We start from the raw sequence: 18,574 nt of genomic DNA, 5'->3' as shown, positions 1-18,574 counted from the left end.
TATTCTTAAATGGAAAAGATATATTTTTTTTATATTTTCAGATGAAATGTATTTGGCAACAATACAATCTTCTCACTGTGTTTGCTTTTTAGAAATGTGGGATTTTACTGGTCACATGAAACACACAAGGCAGCTTTTTATCACTGAATCAAAAGATTGATTGCACCACAATTGCACCAGACATGAGTCCACAAATTCTGGAGGAGGGCCTGCCTTGTGTGGATGAAACATGCATCAGTCATGCTTTATTGTATTTTGATAAAACCCCTAGATTAATTTCATAAAGTGAACATGAAATTAACATCAAGTGGCTTAATGTGCTCTGTCAACAGATAGGTGTACAACAAAATAATGTTTTTGCTTTTCTCTCATTTCTTTCCTTATACACAACTGCATATGGCATGCCATAATTTAGCTTACAAATGTGGATGTTTGACCGGTTCTGACATCTGTGATAAAATGCAGAATGCAATATAACAAGTCTTACTAGTATTTAAGGTAATGGGTAAGACATGGCGTGTGGCCAGCACAATATCTATTTAATGGAAAAGGGTAAATACCCTGGACACGCCCATCACAGAGCTAACACACACAGTATAGGCTAACAAATGCAGTATGCTATTTCTGTTATTCTAGGGGAAGAACAATAAGTATTAGCCTATAAATGTAAAATAAGCTGGAGAAGGTTATTATGTCTGAACAAGAAAAAAATAGGCCGCTGTAGCCACTTTAGCATAGTATTACATTAACACTTGAAGCCACAAAACTTTAACAAGTGGTATTATGATGTTTGCTCTTCACATTCATAAAGCATTATTTCAAAATATATCTCAACATGTGCAGTTAATGACCTTTCCTATGCTGCCCAACTAGAATTAATGGTAGCATTACATGAGGACCTGTTCTTTTAGTGTTTCCTGCCACTGAGCAGCTATTTTATTCTTTCAAGATTTAAGTGCCTACATCAAGGACATCTTGTTGATGTACTAAACTAGTGCTCACTTTACTCATTCACACACCTAGCTTTAACATGCCGACCTAAAGAGCGCTTTAAAAAATATTCCAGTCATCAGCCTTCATCCTTTTAGCCTTAGTCTATTAATTGTTAACTACGCCAGATTGTATGTTGCACAGAACCATCTGTGAAGTCGTTGATGGAAACTTTGGAAAAGGGTCGGCTCTTTCAAAAAATACTCAGCAAGTGATTGGACGAAGCATCTGTCTATCACGGAAAATCTTCAGCCAACTGGTATGTCAGTTGGGAGATAAGTGAAAACATGTTTTTCATTAAGAAAAGTCTTCAGTGCCGTCCTTTGTGCTTCTGTCGGTGATGAAATACTCTCAAGTTCTGATTTAACTTCCCACCACCATAACTGCAACCATGATTCTAAGTTGGTAGCAGCCAGTACAGATTGGTAGTTGGGCCACAAGCTATGGCTGTTAGGGAGAACTGTTTATGGCGTTGGAGAGGGGGGTCTGTTCATTGTAAGCTGCTCAGTGGTCCATGCACCCAAAAAAGTTTTAAAAATTAAATTAACATTAACTTTTTAATTAAAATCACCCACATCTGTACAATGCTTCCGCATTGTGAGGCCCGTAGAGCAAGTGCATTAGAGACCTTTCAAATGTTATTAGACCGAATGGATTCAATTCTGAGGGTGAAATTAGTCATTTTGCGGGGGTGTGCCTCTTTCACAATGTAGGCTTATGGGAAAAAGTATTTTGTGGGGGCTCTGTGCATCACATGGCAGACACCATTGCTGTAATTACACAATTTGGCCACTAAATTGGATTCAAAAGTTGCACTCTTCCTGGTGACCTACCACAAACCAACGTCATCATTCCATCATCTTGCGAGTTCAGCTGCTTTGCAAGGTTAGTTAATTGTTCCAACTTTAATATAGTGACTGAAAGGACGCAGTGTAGCACTCAGTGTCTCCGGAGATAATACGTATTGGATTCATACAGCAGCTTTCATTGTAAAAACAATTAATACATACACTTAATACATTTCAGGAACAAACTAAATAGCATGAATCATTTGAAAAAGGAATCTGAAAAGGCATATTATATTACCCTTCTTTTTTTGGAAAATCTAAAATGAATGCTTAGTTAAAGCAAGTCCTCTTCAGGCTATACAGTATGTGGTATCCGGTTATTTCCTTTATTATTCATACAGTATACAGTATGAACCTCCTTAGAGACGCTGGAGAAGCTAGGAAATATACAATGTACCAGAAGTATGTCATAAAAACAAAGCACTGGAGTATTTAATCATTCAGCTGGATCTCATAATAAACCCTTAATGAGAACTCCTGCTACTTTTTTTTCTCCTTTCTCTGTAGGTATGTGGGTCTGATCGGCTGCAGTATATCAGCAGAATCGATATGTAAGATAATATACACATATTGGAACAGAAGCTGCTGTGGAGACACAAGCTCCAAGTGTACCTAAAACCATCTCTGACCACCTCCCAGCGTTTAGTCTTTAGTGCGATCAATTAATCAATCACAGCAGTTTTACAAGCCTTATCTCCAAAGTTGCCTATGCCATAAATGTCCGCGGATGGACGCTTATGGAGGCAGAGGCGCTGTCCAAGGTACTGCATTCAGCCCCTCCCCGGCAGACATCACTGAGAGACACGTGATACTCTGTCTGTGGCTCCTGACAGTCGCTGGATAAGCTCAACAGGGAAACCAGATTGCACCTTCTCTTCCACAAAGATAACTGGATTTTGGCTCCGCGCTCCCGACCGACTCCATCCGGCGGTTTCATTTTCCCTTTTAGTTGTGTTTTGTTTTCAATCGGGAAACAAACTTGGAGGACGGAATATTTAAGGTAATTCATTTTTATTTTTTTTACCCACTAAGCCTGTGAGGGTTTTTTTTTTTTTTTTTTGTGGAGTTAGAGTGAAAGTGGACGTCTCTCCCTCTCCCTCTCTCTCTCTCTCTCCCTCTCGCTCTTCCTCTCTCACTGATGCTGTGATTCAAAGCAGATCTTGATGTGAAGGTTTTTCGCCAGAGTGGATTTGAGGTACATGCTCTCAAACAGACCGAAAATATGGACTGTCGTGCTTTTACAGGAGCTCAGCCCGCGGTGCTTTGCATGAAATCGCATTTTTCTCTTGTGCCAACTATTTAGGGGTCCCGTAGAAGTAAAGGTGTACGCGCAAAGGTAATAAAAAAAAAACCCGCCTCGTCTTGTTTTACCAAGGCAATTTATAGTTGTATGCGACTGCAAATGCCGCAGATCTGGGCATAAAATAACACACTAATTATAGTGCGCCCTTTTACAGCTGTCGTCCAGGGTAAGATGTTAAGGTATGGGGCATGTTTTTGGTAAAATGATGTCCCGTTTTGACTAAAAATAGCTTATGAAACGCTAGAATCCGGTGAGGATTGTCCCATATCTTAGTTAAAGCATGCTGATCATTTACTGGCATTAATCACACATTGCTGTTTCTGAAGAAGATCTTTCAGTCTGTTTTAAGTGCGGTGCCTAAGTAAACCCGATCCACAGCCCCGTGCAGCGGTTATATCTTCTTCTTCTTCCCAATGCAAACTAATTGCGGAGATTTTAAACCTGCTTAATGTCTCTTTTTTAAAATTCATCTAAGGCGCCTGGTGTTTTGAAGGAAAACAAGCTGAAACATGGTCCGAGTGATAAATTGTGACGAGGCAAATATGATGAAGAGCACATTTTGGGGTCTGGCTGAGACCCACTGGCAGCCCGCCTGGTTCGTCTTGCACAAACCGACCATTGTGAACAAATGACGCACTTTTTCTCATGTTAGGTTTCAAGAGAGGGCAGGCCAGTGAATAGCCTACTGTATATGTCGGAATGCTGCTGATAATGGCCATTCACGGTTGCAGAAGTTCTGACGGCTGGAAGCAAAAGTCATATTTGAAAGAGAAAGAAAAGAAGAGAGAGACAGTGAGAGAGTTGTAGATCAGCCGTTCCCTTTCTGACTTTGGTGTGACTGATTGTCTGCAGGAATTGTTTTTTAGACGAACATCTGGGTTCGAATAATGATACAGGCTCTATACATTACACATCATAATGCTCTGATGGTTTTATCCTATACATTGCATGGATATGTGCATGTTGTCTCTGAAGGACCGCATGTTAAACAGTCTTTCCGACACAGTCCCTAATTCGCCACCGAGATGAAGTGGATTCAGTGTCCAGTGCTGTTGTATGCTTCCTGGAAAGCCCTGCTGATATTAATCTAATGATATGGCTTGTGTTTGTTGTAACAAAGGCCTCTCTGGATATAAGTGCCTGATTGGCTGTGCTTCTGCCTCAATCGTAGTATTAACTCTGACTTTTGATTAAGGCTTTGGCCAAAGTGGATTTGGAAATGGATATGCTGAAAACGCTGATACTGTATTAAATTTGCTTTTCTTTTGCAGAGAGCTTTGGGACTGAGGAATGCCTTGACAGACAGACAGACTGCTTCTTTTGCTGAGCTTATCAGCCAACGTGGCTCCATATGGCATTTTTTCTCATTGCTACAGAGGATGCAGGGTGAAAAGCCCCGAGCAAAGGCTTCCAGTTACCCGCCAAAGAATGTTGGCATGAACATGAAGATTAAAGCTGCCATTTCAACTCAAGTGAAACCGTGCACACTCTAACTGGCACCAGAAGGGACTGTTCCATAATTACATAAATTAGAACGAGTGTGCCCAATGGATATTTGAATCCCTGTCACTTTGCTCTAAATAGCCATGGCAGAGAGGACCTTTAAACAGTTCAAACTATTTTGGCGCGAACAGTGAGAGGTTTGGCCAGTGGCCTGGACAGTGTGAGGTAATGGTATTTGCTCCAGGAAATAAGTGTTGGCCAAGCCTTTTGCTATGCAAATACATTACAACATTTAATCTGTTGTCTTACAATGCATCAGTTCACACTTGCATATCCATGTAGACAGTCAGTTATATGCCAGTCTACTTTCTCGCACTCTACCCAGCATATTCCTTGCTTAAGCAAAGGTTCTTATAAATAAATTCAGCCCTATAAGTCCCTATCCACCCACACAGAATTTGTGATCACACGATGGTTTTACAAAAGCCACATGGTGCCCATATCATATGGGTTGGGCTGCTCTTTTGTTGCTTTGCAGAGATTGGCACTTGTCTAGAATTTACAGGTGCTGAGGGACAGTGGGCTCGATTTCCAGTGTGGAATGCATGTTGCGAAAGTGAAATGAGCTTTAATATGAAAACAAAGAGCTCCCATGGGCTGCTAGTTTACTTTGACGATGAGGGATTCTGTGACTTCTTAGAACTTCTTATACTGAATGGTAAACTCAGCCTTCGTTTCTCAATCTTCTGTGCTGAGCCTGCAACCGTCGTGTCTGACACAGCAGTCAATGACAGCCAATGGCACGCGGTCACGATAAGGAGAAACTTTAAGAACACAACCCTAGTGGTGGACAGTGAGACAAAATGGGTCGAGGTGAAGTCAAAAAGACGGGATATGACTGTTTTCAGCTATTTGCTTGTTGGTGGAATACCACCGGAATTACGGTCTGTGGCGTTACGACTGACATCAGCTGCAGTCAAGGATCAGCTGCCTTTCACTGGATGGATAACAGACATAAAGGTCAACAACACGGAGTCTGTAATGATCAACAGTGAAGGGGTTTTAAAGGACCTCTGTGGTACAGCCAACATGTGCTTAAATGGAGGAGTCTGCAGTTTAATTAACAACGAACCAACATGTGACTGTTCTCAGACGGGGTTTCAAGGAAAGGACTGCAGTGAAGGTAAGACATCTGGATTCAGTTTAGAAAATACAGTCGGGACAACATGTCCTCTGTAGCCTTTCTAGTCAACCGCAATATGAATTAAATAGATTCAATACTATTGTAATTAGCATCAGTCCTAAAGTAATGCATTCCCTTCCTCTATTTGGCTAAAGCCATATGTTTGTCTTAGTCTTTCGATGTTGCCATTGATCTGCAATACAGTTGTTTGTAATGAACGAATCTCCTGCAAGGCCTCATTAGCAAAACATGCAGGTGTTCTCCATCCCCAAAGGTGTCTTCCATTCTTATCAAACAGGTCCATGGAGATTGGTTGACCTATGAAACATCATCTCCAATGGCTTACCTCAAATGCAAGAGCAGGAGTAAACATCTAGTCACATGGAGTAAACATGAATGATATCACTGACTTCACACAGTATAAAAAGTGTCCAATAGATTCGTAGAGTTGACAACACAAATATTAACTGGGTGAGGTTCCTGCATCAGTCCCCAGTTTATAACTGTGTCGTTATTAATTGATGCATACAGCTTGCCGTTAAGCACACAGATTAATGATCTATCATTATCATGTCATTTTCTGGAAACAAAAAACTGTAGCATGACTGAGCCATGACTTGACTCAAAACTGTGGTTTCATTTAATTCATTTAATAACTCTAAGAGATAAAAGAAAATAAATCAGCCATGTAATGCATGAGAATAAAAGAGCTAGAGACCCAGCTAATCAATACACAAAGAGAACATTGGGTTCTTTGAGGCAGCGAGAATAGTGTCACTCTGTCCTGGCCAAATATTGTGATCATAATATCAGGATGTCTTTAGTTCTCATCCTCTGTATTGTTTGTAATGAAATTGTATTCAGGGTATTCATTGCAGAGCTTCCCACAGGTTGGCAGTTTACTGCTATGGTGGGGATGAGCGGGTTTGTTGTTCAGGCCGAGTGTCGATAGGGGAGGGGAGGGAAGGGGTGTGAGTTATTTTTTAAAATCTGTTTTTAGAGTTTATTCAAATACTGATGGACTTTACAGCTCATTTTAACACATAGCTAATCTCCAAAAATTACATTCGATTTCATACGCTCATGTATCTTTATTCAAGCACGTAAAACTTTTTATTAACAATAAGCTCATTTGGCCAGCATTGGATGAACTTACTACTGCAGCATAAGATATTCCCATCTGATTCCCTTTAGTCATTGAGGGAAATATGAAATACCACTCATTAAAATGTCCTCTACATACTGTGCAGGCTATGTTTTATTTTCAGCTGTATTCAGGTTTTGTTGATGGTGTGAATACAATGGGAGGGAGCATAGGGTCTTTTACCAACCACTGACAGAATGAATGATTGTTGCTGTAGTTCACTAACAGGCTTTCAGTGTTGGCCAGCATTTAGTATTTGTTTATTTAAACCACTGCACATCAGTGAGAAATAGCAGGCTGTATTGCCATGCTGCATCAAAGCACACAGAATTAATCTAGATCAGAAATTAACTGTGGCAGTAAATATACTTGGACATGCCACCCAAATGGTATTATTGCTCTCTTTCTTGCTCTTTTCAAGTGCAGACTCTGTACAATCTGTAATCACAAGTCTTATGCTGTAATATTGCCATTATTTATTGAGCTGACTTGTTATGTTACATTTAGGATATTACTGTAAATTGCACTTCAGCACATTAAAAAGTGAATTAGACAACCCTGTCTAACAGACCTCTCTCCACACTGGGCACTGATTTGAGACTTGCCAAGCTGTCAGTAGGTTCAGTGTAAGAGATTAGTTTGCATTTAAAAAAGGGTAGACTATTATATATGTTGATTACAGTTTGGTTATTATTCTTGCCAATAGTTTTTCTATAGGTTCTCAGCCTCTTTAAAAGACTTTTGTATTGTAAATCACAATGCATTGCCACTCATTTTATGGCAACCATCCTCTTCCCTGATATGCAAAATGTAGCCTAAAGCCAGGTCCTTCTCAGGAAAGTTGTGATTCTGCTGTAGTTAAGAAACCAATGCAATGGATTGCTGGTGATTTTTAATAGAAAATGCATAAGCAAGAACTTGTTGTTGATGTTAATACCTTAACAACAGGTTAATATCCAGAATTATTATATCTTACTGTTTTTGATTCAAGATTTTGTGCATTAAAGTCAGATCTTTTTTTGATGAAATTATTATTCATAACAGACACTGTGGGAATTAAGAATACAGATCTTTACATGTAAAGATTCAATTAAAATTCAGTGTCCTGCCTTTTTAATTACTAACTTAATACACATTTCCAAAGGTTAGCCTAATATTTACTTGAGATGAGTTGGGTCATATTCCTTTAAAAAAATGTAAGGTCACTGTTACTAAGGACAAAGAAAATTAACTTTAACTATCACCATTTATTTATTTATCATCCTACTAGTCAAGAATTCTGGAAGCAGTTACAAATTGGCACATTTCAAAGGCTTGATATAAATGCACTTTAATTATATTACCTGTGAAATGCTTTAGAAATTATTGCAAATTATACATTTGAATTGTATTTAAATAGATAGTTAAGAAGCATAATAATCACTCCCCTTAAATGTATCAGTTAATTTGAATTTTAATATCTCAGTGTTTAGGGTCAAATGTGTGGGTGGCTCTTAATAAAGTAATACCTTGAAAAATAGTATGCATATCCTGTGTGTGTGTGTGTGTTTGTGTGTGAGAGTAGTCTCAGTAGTGAGGAAATTGTAGGAAAAGATCATAATTTTCACACCAGGGTGGCTGCTGATGTTAACAGTTTTATGGCCATGAAAGAACTAATTGGTAGTGTTATTGCAGTGTTAAGATGAATGATGTAAAATATATCGTCCTTGTGCTGCATGAAGGATGAGCAGTTATTGTTTAAAGAGTTCGATGTAATGAATATACCATGGCAATGGTGACAAGATCCATTATAGTCCCTAAGATGAAAGCTGCTGAATAATAAAAAAAAAAAAGTGGTCTAATCACTTTCCATGTATTCATTCGTGGACTAGCTTAATGACTTGATGTTTGATTGGGTGGATTCATTGTGATTGGCACATTCCTAAACCTGTTATGGGAACTGCATCACAATAAACAAACTAAAATATTAATAAATAAAGTAAGCATTTTAAAGACAACTTCCTAATTCTAACTGCTGCAGTGACAGTGAAACAGGAGGCATTTATTTTCACAGATTTCCTGAATGGAGAACTAATTTTCAAGGTGGTGGGTAACAAAACAGTGATAGCTGTACATCTGCTTACTTATTATATATATCTTGCCTGAATTACCACGTCAAACCACGGAAGAGAAACTGCAGGTTACCAAGCTGAAGTCATTAGATCCACAAGATTACACAACAGAAGCCTGAAAGACAAACAGGCAATATGTCAGTAGAGATGATTGCTGCCGTCACCCCAGACAGCCACAAAGCACAGTGTGGGACTGCAACCCCTCTCTCAACCATGCTCCTGCTCTGCTTGATGGAATTACGCAAAACAACCAAGCAGAAACCCAGTTAGAGTTACATCTCTCACCCTGTCGACCAACAACCTCTATTCAACAATGACTTTAAAAGGTTTCTCCTGTGGTTTGGGAGTTTTGTGAGGCAGTGTGTTACGTCATCATCTAAATTTATTGTCCATAGTTAACTAATTGGTCTGACATGTCTAGTAATGCTGCTCATAGTGGATCTTCTCTTGAATGAAAGCAGTAATAGTTGTTTTTAAGCTACCTTGAGACAGCGTATCGACCGATAAACACAACACTGACAATTGTATTTATACAACAGCATCATATTCAGTTGTTACAGCGAATGTATTAGCAAGCAGCTGCATAATTACACATCCAGCATGAAAACAACATAAGCATTAATTTGGACGTGTGTTTCTGGCTGCCCAATGAATTTAAGTACATTTTTCACTCTTTTTGTTTCTCCGGTTTGGTTTTTACCAAATCCTTAGAGGAGATCAGGTGTTTAAGCTTCTAAGTTCTTTACTCTGTTTACCAGCTAGTTGCTAAGGTACCTTACACAGGGTTCATCAAAGCTTTTTTGCTGAGAACAGCTGGCTCTTGCTGTTGGAAATGGAGTTAATAAAAGCAGTGAGACTGAACTAAATCATTATATCTGCAAGCTGTAAAATCACAAGATATATATATATGTATATGCCACGTAGAGCTGTGGTAAACTGCATCCTCTGTCGCCTTGTCCCTACATGTGGCCCCTCTCACATTACAAGTTGTCATTTGATCAAATGTTGATATATATATATTTTTAAAATCAATTCAGCTTTTAGTGTTGCTAGATGTAGCCAGATTGCAGTGGTAGAACGAAAGATGTGTAAAACACAAGTGATCCTGAAATTGCCAAAATATGCTTAGACAGATAAAGAATGGAGAGAGACCGGTCCAAATGCGAAAATGGGAATGTTTGGCCTTGGTGTATCACAGCCTCCTGCGTGTGTGCCTGTAAAACAAAAGCACCAAACCTGTTTCTCTTACCTTCAAAATCTAAATAAGTTAACAATGAGTGTTCTTGACACACATCATTCGTTTTAACTAACCCACTGTTAGACTGCTCATGTTGAACTCTTTGTATGAACTATATTTTATATTTTATGTTTCTGTCCACCATGTTATTAGCGTCACTATATTTGACTCAAGACCATATAAAACGTAGTATTACTACCTGCAATGAAGAAAGACTGGTAGCTCTTTATAGCTCATTTCAGCATGGCACTAACATTACAAGTCCAAGAGATTCAATTCCCAGCGGCGCCATCCATGCTGAAATTGTATGAACTCATGGTACCTTAAGTCACTTTGGATGAAAGCATCCACCAAATTGTACCTTTGCCAGCTAATTCAGTATTCTAGGACAGAGATGCTTTCCATCTAAAGTAATGTGGTCCTGCTTCTTGATTTCTCACCATCCTGAGCTGTATGGAGGAGGCAACAACAACAACAACTACTTAAAATGTCTGTGCAAGGAAAATGTTATCAGACTTTTAATATGATCTTGTGATTAAAGCTAGTGTCCTTGCTTAAATCAGAATCGGAATCCATTTTAATTGTAAAAAAAAGAAAAAAAAACTAGAAACATAGAAATACAGATGTTTTAGTTTACCTAAGGCCCATACATTGACTCAACTCCTAAGTACATTGAAGTTTAAAATTTACCTTTCCATTAAATCATTTAAAAGCTGTTGTATTACTTTGATCAGATGAAAGGATTACAGGATTTGCCACCAGACCTGTCAACTCTCCCCTGTCCAACCACAAGCTTGCACATTGCATGCATGACCTCACAAACACACACACACACACACACACACACACACACACACACACACACACACACATAAATCCCTTTGATCGGTTAAAACAATTATTTAAATGCACTGTTCTATGACCAGTAAGTTCCCAGAATCTGTCCTCTTGTTTCTCATTAGGGAAATAACATAGATGCATTGCATAGCTCCATATTTTATCCTGATAAAATGGAACGATGTTGTTTATTTCATCGTACATTAGCTAAACATAAATCAGTCCTAAAAAAAACTAGGGCAGACTTCAGCTAAGACTGTACAGCATTTTATTTTTCATTTGTGAATTATGTAATTCAAAAGATAACTCACATTGACTGGACACAGTAAACAACTGTGATTGCATTGCACTTTAATGTTATGATTTCAGCTGAGAGCGTAGCTTCTAGGTCCTTGGAAAGATTGAAGTTGCCAAAACTAACGTTGCTTATTGAAGGACAGTCAGACAACTTAAGCCACTTAATTGAGCTGCTAATGCTTGATGACAGGGTACCAAGAATGACTGTAGCCTACAGTAAGTGAAATTATGTCACACCTATTTTCACATTTGAGTCATAATCATCAGCTAGCTTGGTTATGTGAATTATTTCATTCACTGAGCACAGCAACATCACAACATATTTGTGGCTTACTGCTATATTTAGGAAGACATGTAGTGCAACATATGCAGGAGACGTAGTGTTCGCAAATGCTCACACCCAATACGTTTCTGACCATGCTATGGATGCCTCTATGTGGATGTTTTTCCACAGCAAATTTGGTTCTTGATTATTAATATTTTTGGTTTCAGGTTGGTGAATGAGACATAATTTACAAATTGAAGAACCCGTCCCTGAATCTCTTCCCACAACTAATAGTTTGAACCCGATCTCACAGTGTCACACATTTGTGCACAGCTACTCAAGGTATCTCAAGGTTACTAATGTTTATTACAATAACCCAGCTATCTATGCTGATCAATAAGGTTTAATTTTGCTACAGGGCGTCTTATTTGAACCATACAGTCAGCGTCTTAGTTTAATCACAGGCTGCTTCTTGGTCAAAGTGACTTTTACACATACCTATAATGTAAAAACCTGCATTTTCTGAGGTTTTTTGCATGTCATTTGTCCCTTTTATGTTTTCTATGTCACTGGTTCCTTTACTGGATATGTCTTATACAAATAGTACTTTAATTAGTGGCTAGTAAAATGTTCTGCCAGTAGAATTTGAGATGTGACGACTTGCAACCCTTTTAATTATATTAGAGGTGATGTTTTACATTATGTGTCACAACGATGCTTCACCACCTGCTATAACACCACTTGGTATATGGAGGAGGAGGAGGAGGAGGAGGCGTAAAACGTCATAATGCAAATTGAATACTGGGACTGGATAGAGAGTTATTTTTTCACAGAAGCCTACAGCCTACATTTTCATCAGTCACATAGTATAATACCTGCTGTACCATTGTCTGGTCTACTGCAGTGATTATTCTGATTTGCGATTATTTTTCAGTCATCAGTCAAGTTGAGTATTTTAGGTATAGCTAGATTAAATAAGCAATGCTCTTTTGTGTGACGAGTTTGGAATTTGTTAAGTTTACCCACAGAGATTTTTGCCCAGTGCCCTGGAACAATTTGTGGCTGTTACTGCAGTCCTCATGTAAATGTTACTTTTGCTACATTGCTTAGCCTGACTGAGCTGGTGAAGCAGTCTTTCTTCCAGATGTTAAAACAGCACTTCATATTTTTGGCCACTTTTGGGCAGTAAACATAACACAGACATCCTCTTTTAGCTCTCTTTTGGTCTCCACCAATTCCTAAGAGAAATATCTGTCTCTTTAGCAGGTAAATTGACTACGTAGTCACTAACTTTGTCTGCCCACTGTTTGGTGAGCAGGTAGATTTATCAGAGATGAAAACAGTTAAGTGGAAACAGCTTACTGCAGTGTTTGTATAATGAGGTTGATGAGAGCTATGACATAAAGAGTAAACTAAATGCGCAACAATACACTGAAAGATGCTGAAAGGCTGAAACTGTAGAGCTGAGTGATAATTCTGTTACTACAAGTGACACATTATGCATATACTACCAGCCACTCAGAATTGCCACCTCTTGGATGCCAGTCGGATATATTCATTCCAATCAGATAAGCATGCACCTGTCATGGACCAGCTTTGATGCATTGTTACAAATATTGATTAGTACAACTTTAATATAACATTTTGGCTACAGGGATACTGACACAGATTTGTTCTGGTGTTAATATAAAAGAGAGGATCTCTCTCTCAGAACACTAAGTCAGTAATTTAGCTATCCTGACTATTGCAGTGCCTTTGTAAGTATCACAAGAGCTGTCAACAGCTGTGCAGGACATCTAGCAATGAACTTATCGCACTATGTATATGTTTATGTATGAAGAGGCAAATCAATTCAAAATAAACTTTTACGTTTACATTCTGGCTGTGTGCCTCAAGCTGGCACATTTTGTGCCAAGTTGTATCCCCAAGGACAATTCAGCCTAACACACTGAAAGCAACAATAGAGTGTAGAAGTGTACAGGGTTATGTTGGGATACTGAAAAACTGAAGTGAAAGAAATCTGACTGGGGATTAGTTAATGGTACAAGACTGTGCAAATAGATAAATCAATGACTACCAAAGATTAAAGTTGTAGGAAATATCTTGTGGCTAATCTTAATATTATGTTTCCTGTGCTGCTAATGGCACTGGTAAAGTCAGGTATCTATAAAGAATATAACATGAGTCAAGGTAACACTGTAAACACATATGGTAAATGTTCACTAACTTTAATAGTGAATTCAATAAGTAACTTGTTTTTGACAACTCAAAAGCAATGCTGTAATATGTGGATGATTTATATGAATGACTCCATGTGAATGACATTATACTATCTGACCTGATTTTAGCTTTCCTCGTGTTCACATGAATTAAACTATTTTCCCGCACACTGTATAGGAAGATGAATTCTTAATTTGAGTGAGCGCTCACTGTCAGGCACGTCTGTCATTGTGTATGAGCACAAACCATGTATGACCTCACCGTATCTCTGAAAGTGTCATTCTGTCTAGAAGCCTCCTGCAGCTTCACTCAGACAAAAGCAGATTAATAGTATACTGCTGTCTCTGAGTCCAAAGACAGATATTGGGATCAAAAGATTAGAGGGATTTTCCCAGAGGATTTTTGCCTTGTTTAAATACAACTGCTCCCGACTGTCAAAGGGTGTTTGTGAAATTCTTTGACACCAAACTCCTCCTTTAACGGGATTCGTCCCACAGCACAAATAAACACATCCGAATATCCGTGCCACGCTCACACACACACACGCACGCACACACACACCCTCATATTAAACTGGGCTGTACAGTATGTTCCTTATTGAAGGCATGCTAAGCTGGCATATGGAGTTTAGAGTATATCATGAGATGCATAATTCATTCATTGAATGCTGTTATCTCTTATCCACTGCCATGAAGTGATGTCATGTACGCATGATGCAGAATTTAAACAAATCTTTAATCTTTGATTGTTTATAATTGACAACGTCCTTATTCATTTTTTTTTTTGTGTGGAAGAATCTCCCTTTGCATAAGTGCTGGGTGTTTTCTATGCAATCTTAACAGTGTGATCTCTCCTACAGCTGGAAAACAGAATAAATATGTTTTGAGGTGAAAATTTGCCTCTTTAAATTCTAGGCTGTAGATAATATTTTCACTTTGAACATAAGTTGCCTTTGATGCTTGTGGTTGGGTGTCATCCTTCATGAGAGTTGTCTGAAATACTAAAAACAAGTCGAAAGTACACTGCCATAATTTGAAAGCTGCCATGCTAATGATAGAGAGAAGACAAATCACTTTTCAGGAACATTTTTCGCGACTTTGAAGCCCTTTGTGAGTGTAACAGTACAAAAAAAAACACTATAGTGTAGTGTAGGTTATGTGTCACATTTTGAGGGGTTTTCTACCCATAGTAAAAGTAAGACAGTGTTTCCTCTTGCAATATCTATATATTTGCCTTTCATATAGATAGTGAATCCAAAAGGGTTATTAAAACAGTACTGCAGTCAATGCAGATTTCAATCATTGGTTACATTTCTCTTACCAATGATTTTTTAAAATAATTTATAATGGAAAGGGATGTTAATGTTAACAGTACTTAGAGCTTAGCTGCATTTAATGCTCAGTGTGCTTGATGAATACTTTTTTAGTTGAAGAGCTGCTCTTCCGATAGGGATTTGTCACACATCAACAGTGGGAGCTACAACTACAGTTTCCTTAAGCAATGCTGAGCTTATTTAGTAAGAAAAGGTGCTTGCTGAACATTGGCACGCATTGCTTTGACATGAGGCTGCGATTTCTACTACAATAAGTTACAAATAAGCTGAGCCCATACTTAGAAACTTGCAGTCGACATTGATTTCTTAGTTTCCCTGCCAGGACTAATACTCAAGTGTTTAACAGCTACTGCATCGCAAAAAAAGATTTACTCCACATCTGTAATACTATCGTAGATATTTCCAATCCTGGGATTAAGGTTATTAGAACTACTGTATAAGCTGCTCTGATTATCCTGTTGGATCATTCCAACCCACAAGATGTAAAAGAATGGCAACGTCTTCAGCACATCTGCTCCCACAATCCTCTCTGTTTGGGTTGTTTGTTTAGAAATATCTGGATTGGACTATATTGTCCACATGCCATCTGTCCAGAGAACCCTAGAGTAGCTGCATAATAAGATTGATTAACATACTCTTGGAGTATATTTGGTAAAATGTGAAAATATGATGTTGATAAAATTGTTACTATTCAGATCTGTGTGTGAAATATAAGGCTACAGGAGCCAGTTGTCTTACATAAAGCATAGACAATGCTAGTAAGTAGATTTTTTTTAGCCTCCAAATAGTCACAGGCTAGGTAATTTTCCCTGTATCCATCCAGGCATGATCTCTTCATCTAACTCTCCGCCAGAAAGCAAATAGGCATCTTCCCAAAATGTCCAACTATTTTTTTATTAAATATGTGATCAGTATTTAAGTAGAGAACAATCTCCACATGCATGTGGTGTAATAACAGTCTTTTTACACTGGTTGCCGTTTTGCTATAATGTGGAGAGTTATTGGAAACTATCCCATTTTGAGGATTTCAGAGTCAGTGGGCTGATCTTACAAAAAGGTTATATGAAGGGTGTATTGTTCTGAGAGCATACATGTGGCACCGTTGACCGACTCAGCTGGTGAGAGGAGAAATTGTGCAGTACAGCCACAGCTGTGGGAGCTATCAATTTCCATCAGAGTGGCTGGTCACTTTGCCCCTTTCCTCTCTCTCCACTCTCACTGTTGCTTGAGGAGGATAATGAGGGAGATGGTGAGCTATGTAATGCCACTAACACTCCTCTGGTAGATAGATGCATTAGGTTTAGGCTGTGGTACTAAGAGATGAACCCTCACTTATACTCATTACTCTTGATTTGCTCCAAATTGTAATTTAACAACAAATTGATCCTCTGGTAGCTCTGACCTTTGCTGCAAGGCTTTTACATTTTCCCTTAAAGTGCCTCTGCGACAAGGGATTTTAGAGCAGCCTTCCTGATACTATTTTTCAAATCTACAACTGTCTAATGGGTTGGCGATGGATTCATTGCCTTCTGTTCTTTGTTATTGCATGTGATGACATCATTGCACCCTGATTAATAACACTACAGAAAAAGGAAAAAATACATTTAACCATTGAATTAAAATTATTTTATCTGAGTGAAGACAAATTTTGACACAGAGTTTTATGTGTTTTTGTGTATAGAATGCCCTTTTCTCAGTTGGCTTGTCGAAAGGAATACTGCTCACCCTGCGAAATCAGTTGTTAATGTCTGCTGGGGCACTTGAGGGAGCTTTCCAAATTGCCAGAGAAGCCTGTGTTATAAACTGGACATGTGGGGTTTGAAAGAAGTGGGCTTTTAGGTTGCTGGGGTGATGTAAAAACACTATCGAGTTGCATTATGGGAATCGTAGACTGTCAGGCCTCACTTAGAGCTCTATGCAGGCAAACACGCTGTGCGCAGTGTACTGACGTCATATTGTGGTCTCACTTAAAAATTACTGTCAACCTGCAAATTTTTCTGCAGCATCTTTAAATGGATGCTCAGTGTTCATACACACATTTTCGCAAAGAGAGTTTCAGCTTTTCCACAACGATACATAGTGGTAACTGACCTACATTTTCAAAGCAATGCTGGCATGATAAACTGCTTCAGTTTGGGGCTATTTAAGATGGAATTGAACTGCCTTCATTAGGAAGTGTCACTTTTTTAATAATTCATAATATTGAACGTTATTTAACATATTACTTCTTTTCATTTAATTTCACTGATAAGACATTTTACATATTATACACCATGCCCTTATTTAAGTAACTATCTCACCTCCTAACTGACCAGTCCACCAAAAAGCATAATACTGTGAGAGAAAGAAATTAGGCTATGTTCCCTGAATAATGACTGTATGAAATGGTCCATTACAGATGCTGAACATGAACACACATACAGACACTATTGGTGCCAAACTTGTTATTAAAAGTTTAAGGTAAAGTCTGACTTTCAGATTTCCATTTTCTAAATACACAGCTTTCTTGGAGAGATTGGGGCCATTTATTTAAGAGCTGCTACATTACACACACAATTAGGCTTCCTAAGAACAGGCTGCAGAAATAATTTTTCAACCGAAAGCAATTATTGAAAGGCAGCTATGATTGCACATAGTCTTTGAGTACAGAACGTAAGGGGAAAAAACGGGTATAGATATTTTCCTGGTGTGGCTCTTGTTAACAGGCAGCAGCCTATATAGAAGCTGGGCAGGGAAAAGAAAAATAAAATAGGTGAGAAACAATACATTTTCAGCATGTTTGTGCCTTGTAAATATGGTTCAATTCATTTAAATACATTTGGACTTTTTGATAGAAAAATCCAAAGGGTTTCCATTCATATGAGACTAGAATCGTAAATGTAATCAAAAGGGTTCAAGGGCAGTACAGTAACATTTAATTTTGTTTGTGTTCCTTTTATGCTTGTTTGCTAAAATGTAATGCTTGTTAGGAGGTTAAATAAATACCTTTTGAATTCAGAATTTTTATTGTAAATCCAGCTGAAACAAGGCAATAACAGACAGACAGAGAGAATTCCGACAAACCTTAAGCACTGTAATACTGATGACATTAAGAGTGGAGGACAGAAGGTTGATTCAGGCAGACAAGATGTTCTAAAATTGTCAAATGAGAGAGGAAAAAGAATGATATCTATTGCTGGATGTTGTGTCTATTGAATGTGACATATGTTCCTTTATGTGAAATGTAGCATCACCCTGAACCCTCCATGCTCTCGCAATGTCTCATCAGCCAACCGCGTTCAGACACACTGCAGGATGGACATGGATGTCCTAATGACATCTTGTCGAGCTGGCTGATAATAGTGGATTGAGCGCTGCTAGTTT

General features: G+C 38.4%; 1 protein-coding gene across 21 annotated transcripts in view; it reads left to right on the top strand.

Annotated features, from left to right (window-relative positions):
• The first annotated feature begins 2,657 nt into the window (after positions 1–2,657).
• LOC127375151 (neurexin-1a) overlaps positions 2,658–18,574 on the top strand; it is a 240,738-nt gene continuing 224,821 nt past the window's right edge. For 19 of the 21 annotated variants that reach the window (XM_051421146.1, XM_051421137.1, XM_051421201.1 and 16 more), the window contains exons 1-2: positions 2,658–2,838; positions 4,413–5,767. In XM_051421146.1, coding sequence (XP_051277106.1) covers positions 5,056–5,767 — 712 coding nt within the window. In that variant the 5' untranslated portion in view covers positions 2,658–2,838; positions 4,413–5,055. The other 2 variants (XM_051421007.1, XM_051420999.1) reach the window with 2 other exon arrangements.

This window comes from Dicentrarchus labrax, unplaced genomic scaffold (assembly GCF_905237075.1).
Source record: "Dicentrarchus labrax unplaced genomic scaffold, dlabrax2021, whole genome shotgun sequence".
NCBI lineage: Eukaryota > Metazoa > Chordata > Actinopteri > Moronidae > Dicentrarchus > Dicentrarchus labrax.
This window is presented reverse-complemented; position numbering and strand designations above follow the sequence as displayed.